Here is a 14,292-nt window from a genome sequence, read left to right as displayed (position 1 = left end):
CTCCTTCTGAGCTTCCAAGTAATTAAGACTGTAAAGTTTGTTAAACTAACTTTAAGGTCGGAGGGTAGTCGGGGTTGGGGTGCAATGTATGGCAGACATAGGTGCGCTACATCTCCAGAGTACAGAGAGCAATTACTCTGACATGGGGTAAAGAATTAATTTGCTTAGCTAGCTTTCTGCCTCGCTTCACTGTCTGGGCGGTGATGTCCTGCAGCTGTAACACCATCAGTCCTCTCAAAGAATCTGTAACTAAAGCTGATCTTGATGCCAGTCTTTCTTTATCAATGCTGTGTGTGTGTGTGTATGTGAGTGTGTGTCTGTGCATTTTTCCAGAGGGCTTTTCCAATCGCTCTTAAATTCGCTTTTTGAAGCCGTTCAAGTGAGACAAGGTCAGAATTATCACAGAACTAATTTGTCTTCCAATTGAAAGGACAAATTAGCATTTACAGACTAAATGAGTTTACATCCTCCAGAAGGACCCGCACTCCTCTCCCCGTCTCTCCCACATTACCTGAAAGATTGTGAGAATAAATTACTGTGTCAGAGAAAAGTCATGTGAAGGCAGAAAAAATGCAAAACGTGTCGTAGAATCCTGCTGACCGTGCAAACATGCCATATGTTACAGTTCTGTTTTTTTTTCTCCCTCCCTTTACTCCTTTCTGCGTGTGTGAAGTGTAAATCATGAATCCTCACTGCGGCAGACATATATTTAGCTCCTCTATGTATTTGTTGCTTTTGCATCACCGTGTCATAACTGTGCACCCCGTCTTTAACCAGCTCTCTCTCCCTCATTTACCCGTCACTTCTGTGTTTCTCTTACTTCTTTCTCTTGTTTTTGTTCATCTGTTTGTCCCTTCCAAACTTGAACCTGCTGTCAGGTTGGCTTTAGGCGCCAATTTCTCATGACCCGAGCAGTTAGAGCGTGTTCAAGTGGCCATGTGACTGAGTCATGTGAGTCCAATGACATAAAGGTCAGCGCAAACTAGAGGCAAAACAATGTACATTTTTACTCACCATACATGATGTAGAATTCAGTAGTCTTTATCATCTCTGCAGTGCAGCTTGTGTTCAACCCCTTGTATAAATTAAACAGAGAAAATAAATCAAGGATGTAGTTTGAAATGAAGGAAGAAACTTTGGAATGAAGGAAAGAGTTACATAAGAAAACAAAGTCTTTATTGTCATCCTACACTGGATGACAAAACTTTGTTCATAGCTCTATAATGTTCTCAACAAGCCCACATGCATTAACCACGATTACAAACTCATACAACAGCAATAGAAGGTAGTCATAGAAGTTTTAACAAAGAGCAAGCGCATCCTATAAAGTCAATTTTACATGTATGGTTTCCCATTTATTTCACAAATTATTAGAGAGCAAATGACATTGCACATAACACACTGAATGGTCTTGCACTTTATTGGCCATTATTGTATTTTATAAGAGGAAGAGGAGTATCATCTTCCTAAAATTTGAAGATTTGCTCTTGACTTGTCAAATTGAGGCTGCCTAACCCCTGTATTTGCTTTGGGAGAAGTATTCACACACAAAGTGGGACTTTGGATTTTGTCCCCCATGTTTTACGAGAACTCCCTTGTTTGTTGTATTTGGCTGAACAACAAGAAAAAGATAAAGAGGGACAAAGTAAAGACAATAAATCAAAATAGCGTGTTGGACTGTTGAAGGATAGGACTAGAGATGTGGAGTAAAGTACTGTACATACATTACGCTGGACAAGTGTACGGTTTCTTTTTCTGGCTCATGCTTGCTCCACTGGCTCCACTTGCGTGTTTGTGGCATGTGCAGTGAATGGGCAGAGGACAAACTCTATGTCAGATAAACCCTGGTGGCCATGTGAGTGTGGCAATCCTGATTTGAGGTTTTGCAATGAAGTTAAACAAAAAAGATCTCTGCAGCCAGTCTGTGTGAAACAGGAATGAATACAGTGGCTGAGAGCTTTTCCAACATTCACACATCACAGTTACGTTGGGTGACAACAAAGTCATTAACACGCACATACCTAACATACAGCCAACAATATACCCTGCAAAAAAAAAACTGCCTTTCTAAATTCAGTAAGTGTAGTAAGTGTGATGCTTTGCTGAGACGTGTGTTTGAAGCTGTTAAAGTATTGCTGCATCACCATCATTAAGAGGAACAGCTGTCGGCCCCTGTTAGCTTTATCAGTCTGTAAAGGTTTGTGTTACATGGCTGAAATAGTTAAAGTGTACAGCATAGAAATGTATTATCACTTAGCTCTTTGTATTTAGCAGGGAACAACCTACTTTTTGAGGAAGAAGCTAACAAAAACAGAGCGGATAATCCTTCCTATCTCTATGGACCAGCCTCCCGTGGTATGAATAATTCTTCAGATTGAATTTTCCACGGTAATTCCTGCATAGTTTGGTTTCAGCTGCCCAGAATATTTTTAGTTATGCCATCATTATTATTAATGTTGCTGTCAAATGGTGTTTTGTCAGTCTGGAAATTGGAGTCCCCCATCTCAAATTCCTTGGAGCAAAATGTAAAGTGTGTTTTTGCAAAGCTCACACTGTGATCCCCCCCCCCTCGGGCTCTCACCTCACCTTCTCACACTGTGCTGGACAAACACAGGCTTTTTGGCACCCAGTCTCAATTGATTTCATTCTTCATGTTTTTTTCTGGTGAAGCAGTCAGACCATTGTTAATGCAGCAGTCATTTATGTTTATAAATGCTGATCATATTGTGTGCAAATCACACTTAAAATGCAACAAGCAGCTCCCAAAGTCTGTGATCAGTGATTAAAAAAATAAGGTCAGGTAACATTTCATCAGTTGAATAACTTGAACAAGAAAAACAAAATAAGGAATGTAATCGGCATACAAGAGGTTTTGTACCAGTGGACTCAAGTAGTAATTCAGAATATATCTTTAGGCTACTATTAGTCTTTCCTGAGGGCATTTCCTGAGAGGAGAGACTGTTTAGGAGAAGCTCCGAATGTGCAAAGAGGACACAAATGTTTTGATCTTGCACGATTTTATCAAATTCACAACTGAGCCGTTTGTCTTTATTCACAAAAAAAACCCTCTGGACTAATAGTCATTAGCTTTAAGATAGGCAGCAGATACATGATACACGTCTCCAGAAATATATTTTACTCAGCTGAAACATCTCAAACTCATTCAGAAGCACATCTCAGTTACTGTCACATCTCAGGTGTATTTCTGTCTTATTTGTTACTTTATGTTGACTTAGTTTGCACTTGTGCTGCCTGCCCAACTTTGCTGAGCTTTCTCTAAGCAGAGGGTAAAGTTGTGGAAACACCATATAATTTATAAAGTGGTTATAAAGTGGTTATAAAGTTTCACTGTGGAATCAAACCAGTCAAGTTTTAGTTTCAATAAACCAAACATATCGACCTGTTTGTGCTGAGCCAAGCTAATACTTCTGCAAAATGAAAATGATCAAGTTTGCTTGCACATGGTTTTATGAACTATCTCAGTACATTTTAATTCACCCACATTTGAATTTCAGTCTAATATCAATACCGAAGCGCCACTTAATCTGAATATCAAATTCTTTTACATTATTGAAAGGTTTCAAGGATATTTCAATTTTCTGTTCTCTTGAAGCCTAGAAGCAGATTCTGATTTTCACTATGTATACGCACCAGCTGACAAGACTAAACACCTCCCACCAATGTACAGATTTGTCACAGAATCATCAGCTAATTTAAATGTTTTGACAAATACAGTAATTGTGTCATATTTGAAATAGGAACCAGCTTTGCCTTTAGTGCACGGAAATGCGCACTGCTCATTGTAATCCGGTTTACAGCAATGCACAGTCTAAAGCGGATATCATTCTAGCTTGTGGGGCTGAACAGTGAGGACAAATGGTCTGTGATTTGTTGTTTAAAATGCTTGTCAAGTATGTTAAATAGACCAAGTAGAAAAAGTGCTGTGTCAAATATTTGACTGAAACTTTTTTAAAATGACACACTTTGAAAATATCCTTTACCATTTGGAGTTTACAGAGGAAGAACAAAACTCAAAGGACAGAAAGAGAGAGAGGGGAGGACACTTCTGTGCTAACTGGAGAGCAGGAGAGATCCCAAGTTACCTGGTGGTACAGCTGTTTAAACAGTGAGCCCATACCCACAAACCGAAAAACCGACCTGCCCTCATGAGTGGGAACGGCAGTATTTCAGGACCTTTCTGAATCAGAGGATGCAGTGGATTGCACACAGCTGCAGTCTACATTGTCCCTGTCATCCTGAACGCAGCCTTTTTACAGACTATCTCCAGTTTTCAGAAGTTAAATCAGAAAACCAGAGAAGTGGAGTGGAAGTGCATCTTCCATGTAAGTTTTCAGCTCTCATTGTTTTTTTTATTGCGTAATGGCACACCGGCTGGCCCGAACAATAAGTTTCCCTTATCAAAACACACAGTGCCAGCTGTTGAAGGGGAAGACTGAGCTGAAATAACAAGCTCTACAGCCATTACTGTGTCTGCCGGACAATATTCAATGTTTGTTGCTTGAAATTATGTCAAACTGTGGGGCAAAAACAGCAAAATTCATAATATATTAGTGACTCGCACATCATCAGCATGATCAGTGTGCTGCCGGCGGTAGAAAATGCGGTATGTCCATGAATAGTGTAAAAAATGACACTTACACTTACTTGGACCAAAGCAATGAAACATGTCCAAATGGAAGATCCACTTACACTGAGAATAGTGCATTGGTTGTAGTTTGTTAAAATGAGCTAATTACGTAGTAGAGCTGACCCAGTCTAAGGAAGTTGTTAGCCCAACACCGTAGCCTAGGTTCTCCTGCTCTCTCAACAAAGAGTCCAAGCTGACCATTATCCCCTGTGGCTGATACACTTACTATTGACAAGTACCTCATACAACCCCACTTCACAAAAACTGAACTATCCCTTTAGTAGCAACTCATGTGTATGCATTTTCAGTTGTTATAAGCAGAAGGACTGAACTACCTCAGATAACTACAACTTCAGCCCAAATATTTCCTATCATGAAAAAACGATATCTTCAGTGCTGACAACATACAGTGGCTCAAGTTTTTGTGCCACCACCTTGCTTCTATCAATTTCTCCACCTCCATCCCTCACTTGCTCTGATTCCGGCGCGGCAGTGACAACCTCAAGCTCATCTCATGCATCAGCTGTCAGGCCAGGATTCGTCACCGGCGGGGAGGAGGCTGAAAGAGTGAGATATCTCAGCGCCTGAACATCTTGACTTAGAATTTATGCTGATGATGACTCCCATTGCCCTCTGGCACTCCTTCTGTCGCCTCTTCGCCGGAGCGTACAGTCCTCCAACGTCGGAGCGATTATGATCTTGCTGTGGTCTACTGTCTCTCTCCCATACTGTTCCCATCTCGCTCTCTCACTGTCCTTGCTTTTGTTCAAAAGACTTCTGGGTCACAATTATCTGTGGGAGAAATTTTGCAAACTTCCTTGTCTTCCTTTGTTTCCGCCATTCAGCAAAGTTTCCTGTCACATCAGGGCATGGATTAAAAAGTAATGGATTATTAACTTTGATCTCAGAAATAAGGATTATTGGGGCTTTGCTGGGAAGGTAAAATGAATTTGAGCATCTCTTTTGTTCAAATGCCTTTTGTCCTGGGATTGTAGTTTTGGACTTTGTCGTAAATGCTCATTCACCTTCTTGTTAAAACTCTATTATCGGCATGTCACAAAAGGTTGCAGTCAGTAGTTGGCTAATTTAGCCTACAATAACAAGTGGGAAAAGAGGGAAACAGCGAGCTTTGGTCTGCTGAAAGCTAACAAATTAGCCAACCAATAACCCTTAGAAAAGAGAAAGTGAAAGGCTAAGCTTTTCTCTATTGTTTCCAGTCATTATGCTAAGCTAACCAGCTGCAGGTTGTAGGTTGTAATATAATGTCAAACTCTTCCTTTAAGCTGGAAAATGTGTCATCATGAGGTTTGGCAGGAATTCTGAAGAGCGAACTAGGTCCCAGGATTTGTATGCCCTCTTAAGCCTGTGCTCTCCTTTTTCTCCTCTTTCCCAGAATCCTTCAGCCAGATATGGGGAAGAAGTCCAAGAACAAGACTTCAGTGAAGAAAAAGACTCTCAACCCAGAATTCAATGAGGTACAGCTAGTTTCCTGCTCTCGAAATAACCACAGTTCATCCAGAAATGCCTCTGATTTCTTTACTGAACTCATAAACGATGCTGTACTTAATATAATGTTAGAAGAAGCATGGCAATCAGGCGTACTATATTTAAGTGACTTCATATTTCCTTGAGTGTGCCTCAAGTATCACTCTGCATGCAAGAATTCACTAAATTACAAAACTTGGTTCCTTTCAACTCTGGTGAATCATTGATATAAATATGCTCTTGTGTTCTGCACCTGCACAGGAGTTTTCATACGATGTAACCTTGGACCAGCTGGCGAAGAAAACCCTGGAGATCTCCGTGTGGGACTACGACTTGGGAATGAGCAACGACTTCATAGGTAGGCTGTGAAAAATAAAGGGCGGGTGTTGGAGGGGAGGAGTGAAGAAGAAAGCAACAGTGGCAAAGTAGATGACTGTACGAGAGTGTTTGAATGAAAGTGACGCAATTGCAGAAAGAATGAAAACCAGGCCGAGAGTGGGTGGAGAGAAAAGAGAAGAAAAAATTGAGGAGAGATGAAGGGTAATTATGAGGATAGAGGAGAACGATTGAGCAAGCAAAGGAGAGTTTGAGTGGAAAAGGAAATGGAGGGGCTTTAGAAATCAAAAAGGAGGACTTTCACTCTGGATCCCCATTTTTCGTTGACTTGGCACATCAGATAGCTGCTGATGCGTCAGGCTGCTAAACAGCTTTGGCATGGCGTAGTGTGTACATCACAGCAACGTGCATGTGGGAGCTCAGAGAGTGATGGAGAAGTAGTTGGGAGGAACAGTGAGAATGAATTACCACCCTGTGAGCTTGAAGGCTTTCAGATCAAAGCGTTTTACTGCGTCTAATGTATGTGTGCGTTAGCACATGTGTGAGAGGCAGTGGGTGGGAGGCACCCTGTGTTTAGATAAGCCCAGTGAGTTATTAGGCTTGCTGGGAGGAAAGGCCATCGGTCTCACGTACTGCCTCAGATAACAGTCGTTCCCCTGACCATTATCATTACAGGTTTAGCTACATCAACCTGCCAGTTATGCTAATTGGTGCTGGGAGAAAAATGACACAGAGACCAAGAAGAATGGAGAAAAAGGATTTGATAAAGAGGCAGAGCGGACAGAATCCTGGTGCACCATTGTAAGAGTGAGAGCAATAACAAGCTGGCTAATAGGCTTAGCTGAAGATATAGAGGATGTCATACAGTAAAAGGTGAGATTTCAGGGATACAAGAGGAGAGAAGTGAATGGTGGGAGAATAAACGTGAAGGCCAAAGTACACAGAAAAAGACACAATAAATCAAGTGGATGACTTGCTATAAAAATCAATACAAAGGGAATAATGTGAAATTTCATCTTCATCTAGAACTAAATCTACACAACTGATATAAAAATGTTACGTTGTACATTTATGTCTTTATTACCTTACAGGGAGACCTTGTTCAGAAGACTCAATACATGTTCTAAAGAGATAAAGACACATCATACTCCCCAACTTTAGAAACAAATTAATCCAGTCTCAAGTAGAAGGCAATCCAATACCTCTGACATCCTCAATACTAAGCATGCTTTGACTGATGGCACTTTATACATTTGCTTTATCAATGTCTTTATAAAATCCAGCAATTAAATTCCTGTCATTTTCGCTCAGTCACAGTGGGCCACCAGAACAGTTTTCAGTGTCGCAGCCATTCCCATCCTTTTGTTGCTGCCTTGAAAAAGGTTTCATTGCAGAAAGGTCAAGAGACTTGTATCTGATACCTTTTATGCTCATTTCTAGCTCTATATTTATATTCAGTAACCTTAAAGAAATTCAGTTACAAAACTGAAACAAGCTATTTTAGACCCTGCCTCTTTAAATTCCCTAGAAAGCTATCTTACTACTGATTGGCCAGCTTGCTGGGAGCCTGCTGAGGGGCAACAGCAGCGTCTTTTTAACCACCGTGAGCACCACTTGAACCAGAAACTTGAAAGTGTTCCTGTGCAAACAGATTTAAAACTTTCTAGACAAACTGAGCCTCGTGTGTTTTGCTGTGCCTGCAGTAGATGACTTTATAAAGACTTCCAAGACTAGGTAGAGTTTCTTTTCAACTGGACGCAAAAGAAAACCCAATAAGCAACAGTTTAACTTCGAAGCTTTTAAGGACTGAGTATAACATGCTAAGTTTACTGTAGTATTTCAAATTTTGTCCTAGTTTGACATCCAAAAAAAACTCTTTTTGCACTGCTCTTTTTAATCTCTATGATTTTAACACAAGTGAGGGGTTTCAATATCCTTTTTTTTTGTTTTACAATTCAGCTGAATACCTGATTTGAAACAATACTCTTGTACCAGGTAGTTGTGTTGAATTAGAAAAATTTGCAGCATGAGACAATTTCGTAAGGGGTTGAAATAAATGGGTCAAATCTGTGCAGCTGCTGGTGTCTATCAAGCATCCATGTCAGGCTTTTCCTCACCTCTGTCTCCTCCCTTGACACTAGTTCCTTACCTTATTCTCCCCCTTCCCGTGTCAGGATGGCTGACTGTTTGTTTGTCACTGACAGCCGTCAGGCTCCAGGAACACGCCATCGATCTCTATTTCGGAGGTGATGGGGGTGTGAGTGGAGGTGACAAAGTGTTGTGCGTGATTATCCTATCGAAACTCTGCCAACAGGTTTTGACCTGCATTTCCAGCTGTGAGTGTGTGTGTGTGTGTGTGTGTGTGTGTGTGTGTGTGTGTGTGTGTGTGTGTGTGTGTGTGTGTGTGTGTGTGTGTGTGTGTGTGTGTGTGTGTGTGTGAGGAAAGGAAAAAGAGGGTACATGGTAGCAAACACTCACAGGCAGCTCCTCCCCTCCCAGCAGCAGCGTCTTAGGCGATGTTCAATGCGGAGCTCTGATGAGACGCAGATCAACAATCAAGCCTTGTTTTCCTCGCGGCTGTCATTTTGCAAGGCGCTGTTATAAGGCAGCATTGCCAAAATACCGTGTTTAAAACTTCACGCTCCATTGACTGTGCAATCACAGCCAAGGGAATGGCTCTGTAATAACCTCGGCGTGACAACTGCCTGCATCTCTCTATCTTACAGTCTGCTCCACCAAAGCCTCCATCACCTCAGCTCACTTTCACCTGAGTCATTTCCTGCTTCTCTGCATATTTATTCCCTCCATGCCCTTTCAATAAATCTTCCCTTATCTTAATCTGTCTTTCTTGTAATTCCCCCGTTGCCTGTCTATTTCTCTTTCACTCTGCCTGGAGGAATTTGTCTCAAATGTCTGCCGGCTTCCTTCTCTGCTCCCTGTCTGTCTGCCAGTCAAAAAAATGATCATCTTTATTGGCATGAATGTTAATGTCAGTTATTGCCTAGGCTCTATTTATTATTATTTAATATTAGATTGAAGCAAACAAAGTGTCTGCAAAACAATCACTTTACTTGTTTAGTGTCATTTGTTTCAATTCACACGTCAGGCAGCTGTAGTAAGATTTTGAGCTGTGTGTGCTTGACTTGCTCTTGTTACATTATGTGCAACTTAAAACTTCTGCTGGACCACATTTCTAAGAGAAGTCTAGTATTTTCCATTTTAACTCATTTTGTCTGACAGCCTTTGTTACCGGTTACATTTCTGGAGGAGACTGCACTTCTTTAGCTTGTGAGATAGGAAGAAAGCAGGCCTTTTTTTTTTACACAATAATAAAAACTTTAAAACCCCCTGCGCATTTCCTGCTCAGCACCAAACAGCAGATGGACACAATAAAGGACTACGGCTGAGGAAAGTAGTGAAGCATTCAGCTGCTAAAGAGACAGATATTTCCCTTGAGAGTTTATAGCAATCAAAAACAGTGCTAAAAGAGAGTGACTAATGGACTTGCATTCATCAGGTATACACAAATGGGACTGCCATTGAATGGCAATGTTGCTCCATAACAGCTGGATATGTAAACAAGTTGCTGACTTGTTTAATGGCTATTTTGTGCCCCCAAGTGATAAAAGATTAAATGATTTATTTTTAAGAGCCAAAGAGGTAGATCTTACCTATTTGAAATATTAAAGTTTACCAGTGATAAAGGCCACTTTTTTCTGAATTTTCTTTGTAATAGAAGAGTTGAAATTGTAGGGTTAGGACTACTCCTTAAATAAAGGATCAGAGGACTCCCTTTACTCCTTTTACTTTTGGTCTGTCTTCTTCTCATCGCTTCCATTGATTCTTCTGAATATGTCTCCTTTACCTCTTCCTATCCCTTCATCATTCTCCTTTTCTTTCTCCCTCCCCTTTCTGTTTGCAGGTGGAGTAGAGCTGGGCATCAATGCAAGCGGACAAAGACTCAAACACTGGTTCGAGTGTCTCAAAAACAAAGGGAAGAAAGTGGAATACTGGCATACGCTCACACAGCAAGGAGCCCCGAGCAGTGACAAACCGGACTAGATTACACCAGACGTTCATGCATAGAAACACACCCGAACACACACACACTAACACACACTTGTCTAACTGAAGGATGGTTGACAAAAGAGACCAAGCAACGCCAGAATAAAGGATAAAAAAATGCAATAATGATGTTAAAAAAATGAAGTTCCTCATTTAACACCAATACAAGTATTAGTATAATATTCATACTAATATTAGTGATGGTAATAATGTGTTATCTGAATACATTTTTTAAAATGTATTTTTTTCTAAAGGTCAACCAAATTGTGACAATGTCCTCATTAAAGTGTTGACGTAACAAAACAGTACTCACAGAAATTGTGCTTTAGACCTCACTGTATTGTGGAAGTGGCTCATTGTGAAAATTTACACCTGATGAAGACATTTGAGATTAATGTACTCAAATTCATTCAGTGAAAGGGGCCAAAAGTGTGTGTGCATACGTACAAGTGACTCATAATGTGGTGTATAGTTACAGATACGAGGGTGATTGTGTTGTAAGAAGTCTCTAATTTAGTGGTTGTTGATCTGATGCAAAACAACACACAGTCTTATAAAGCACAAAATGATCCATTTGGTGGATTTGTACATTTACCGTTTCAGTGTTCTTGTTCTTATGTCTCTCATTGTCTTTCAGTGACAGTGGCTTTCTTCATATCAGACATTGAAATGTCAGTGTGTGTGTTTGTGTGTGTGTGCATGAGGGCTATGAGAATATGAGTGCCTACATTTTCTGTCTGTGTTGTGTGTGTGCGTGTGTGTGTGTGTGTGTGTGTGTGTGTGTGTGTGTGTGTGTGTGTGTGTGTGTGTGTGTGTGTGTGTGTGTGTGCGTGTGTGTGTGTGTCTGCATTCAAGCCATGCCCCATTCAAAATGTTTCTGTCAAACTGCAGAAGCACAGAGGTGTGAAGAAATAATAACAAAGGACAACAGAAACCCGTACAGGAGCGAAATACTCTGCGGCCTCCACCACAGACACCACCACAGGCCTCAGTGGGTGTGAGTGTCCCAAGCTGCAGGACTCTGAGAAGCTGTCAATTGTACATCCCAGACCTTTGTCACCTCTCTCCCCCAGAGCCAGAAACTTTAAGAATTGAATACATCTTGCTAAATAACCTCTGACCGCTCTTTTTGACTCTCCCTGATGAAAAAGTTGTGTCAGTGGCAGGCAGAACGGATATTACTTTTGGAGGTTATGCTTTTACCTTTACTTCCCAAGCAGGATTTATTTCCTCTGTGGCTCCAATTTTGCTCCAATAGAGTCATCAATGATGCAACATTTTTTTCCCTGCAGAGCAATATCAAAGCTGTTCTATACATTTGGATACTCAGGCTTTGATTGGTCCTGCTTTCTGAGATATGAGACCCAGAGCATGTTAATCTCCCTTAATTCACCTATTTACTCCATCAGTCATGAATGTATACAAAAAAAAATGTAAACAAACCATTTCATGAAGTTAGTGCTGTGATCACTATCCAGTTCAGTCATTTACTTATAACTGATGAAATATCAGGTTGTCTAGAGGCTTGTGAATTTCATCCTCTGGACAGGAAACATGACCTCTACAAGTATTGTGTTAATGTCATGAGGGTTAACAGTGTGCAGATTGGAGAAATGCAGGCTAAATTTATCATATTCAAACAGCGGCCATAATTCTCTGTGATCACTTTCATGGTGGAAAGCTAAAATACTGTTATAATATTTATAAATCTTGATAATGTAGTGTATTTGACAATTCTCATCCTGTTGGTATTTAATGAGCAACTGAAAATACCATATGTAATGAAAATCAAGAGGGACATCTGGCGATATTTCAAACAAAACAACCCTTTAGCTACCACAGCTACAACAGCGAGCTATCAACCATTTCCTCGCTTACAGCTTGTTTACATTAAGTTACTGGGTAAAATTACATTTTATAGGAATTTATGCCTTTCCTGTTTTATCTTGTTACACTACCAAAGACTAATATTAGCTTATAGCCACTTCCTAGCTTACAGTAATATTGGCTAGTGAATGGCTAAATGCTAACCTTAGCTGCTGTCTGGCTATAGCTAGTGTAGCTCGCTTAAATATGGCCTTATTCCCTCCAAATTATTTTCACACATTGTCTGTTCAGTTGCTGGCCAACTTTTAAATGGGGAATTGGTAATAATTTTTTAGATAGCCACACCTGACTCTATTTCAGAACAAAAAACCTATTTGATTAGTCACTGTCAGACAACAGTTCAGTTCAGTTTGACCACTACCTAGATTAAAGCTTGTTTACATTGAGTTATGGTTCAACATAACTTTAGATAGAAATTGAAACCTTTTTTGTACATCTTGTAACCATAGTAAACACTGATTTTGGCAGTTATTACCTTAAAAGTTTACAGTGATATTAACTAGTAAGTGGTTGAATGCCATATTAGCTGTTGTCTGACTGTAGCTACAAAGCCAACTTGAAAAATGGCCCTGCGTGTATGATAAATAATATGGGGGACACCCTTTTCCTCTCTGACTTCAGGAGGTAAAAAGGGGTTACACTCTGCATGGACACAGGGAAAAATAACAAGCTAAGATTCAAGAACTGAAAAACGATCTCCTCATTGTAAACTACATGTGTCATGTATCACTATGCACATCTCCACACATTGATCGTGAATAAGGCATAGACTTCTGCTGGGTTGTCTAAATTCCAGCCAGGATATACGTTTTAATCCCTCGATTCATTCGTCACTCTGGTTCTGGCCGTACAGAGGTACACGCAGGCACATCCACAGTCAGTCTGTAGCCTCTGGGAATTTTCTAACTGTTAAATCGATCCGGCTGCTCATATTCTTGCCGTCCTTCAACAACCTTGTGTCTCATCGTTGTCTGCAAAAAAATGGATCCTTCAGTGGTGAATAAGGTTTCGAGTAAAAAAGGATTGGGCATTATCAGAGTTGGGACTAAATGTTGTGTTAAAACAGTAATCTAAAACGCATTTTCAGTTAGGTTATTGAAGAGGATGCTGGGTTTACTCTCTACTTTTTCTATGCACATAAAAGCACCCAGTGCGTCAGCAGCCAGATAATCAAAGCAAAACAAAAACACTATTGTGATATATCAGCATCATAGATGCATTTCTGGGAATACTCAGTACTTTGATTGGGGCTGTGCGGGGTGACAGTGATCTAATAGAGTTCACATTCCTGGCTCGAGGGTTGCCTATTCCCGTCTGTGGATCTGTTGGTTCTGTTTACAGTCACCAAATTTTCTGACTATGGTCTAATGATCCTGCTTTGCTTATAGAATTATTTATCTGCACTACAGCTGCATGTTTAGCAATCACTATCAGCTTGTATAATAGAGCGCCTGAGCTAATTGTTCTGAATGTGGATGTGTTTACAGTCTATGCCATCCATTCAGTCTTAGCGTATATTTGTTTGAGAATACAAAGATTCAGGGTACTTTTTGCTTAGTTGCTTCGCTTAACCAAGCAGGCTGTTGATTTCTAAAAGCAAAACCTTTACTGTTACAGATTTTGACACGTCTTCCTGACATTCATATGAGTGGTAATGATGCAGGAGGGCAGGGGCGAATAAGATGGGAAGTCACTACTGCAGTTCCTGTGTATTCACTGTCGATGTCAATCACACAGTATGGCCGCCATCCTGTGGTGGGTTTGTGTAACTACTTCAGAAAAATAAATTGAAGTTGTTTCAGCGGTCGTCTGTCTTCCTTTGCATGAGATCTGCATTTTGCCTTATTCTTTTAAACATAAGACAGGAAGCA

General features: G+C 40.5%; 1 protein-coding gene across 2 annotated transcripts in view; it reads left to right on the top strand.

The window, feature by feature from the left end:
• The window catches only part of doc2d (double C2-like domains, delta), a 99,170-nt gene extending 84,943 nt beyond the window's left edge, over positions 1-14,227 (top strand). For both annotated transcript variants that reach the window (XM_034686858.1, XM_034686859.1), the window contains exons 9-11: positions 6,042-6,123; positions 6,395-6,491; positions 10,392-14,227. In XM_034686858.1, the coding sequence (XP_034542749.1) occupies positions 6,042-6,123; positions 6,395-6,491; positions 10,392-10,531 (319 nt within the window). In that variant the 3' untranslated portion in view covers positions 10,532-14,227. The remainder of the gene's footprint in view (positions 1-6,041; positions 6,124-6,394; positions 6,492-10,391) is intronic.
• The last annotated feature ends 65 nt before the right edge of the window (positions 14,228-14,292 follow it).

The sequence above is a fragment of the Notolabrus celidotus genome, chromosome 7, assembly GCF_009762535.1.
Source record: "Notolabrus celidotus isolate fNotCel1 chromosome 7, fNotCel1.pri, whole genome shotgun sequence".
NCBI lineage: Eukaryota > Metazoa > Chordata > Actinopteri > Labriformes > Labridae > Notolabrus > Notolabrus celidotus.
This window is presented reverse-complemented; position numbering and strand designations above follow the sequence as displayed.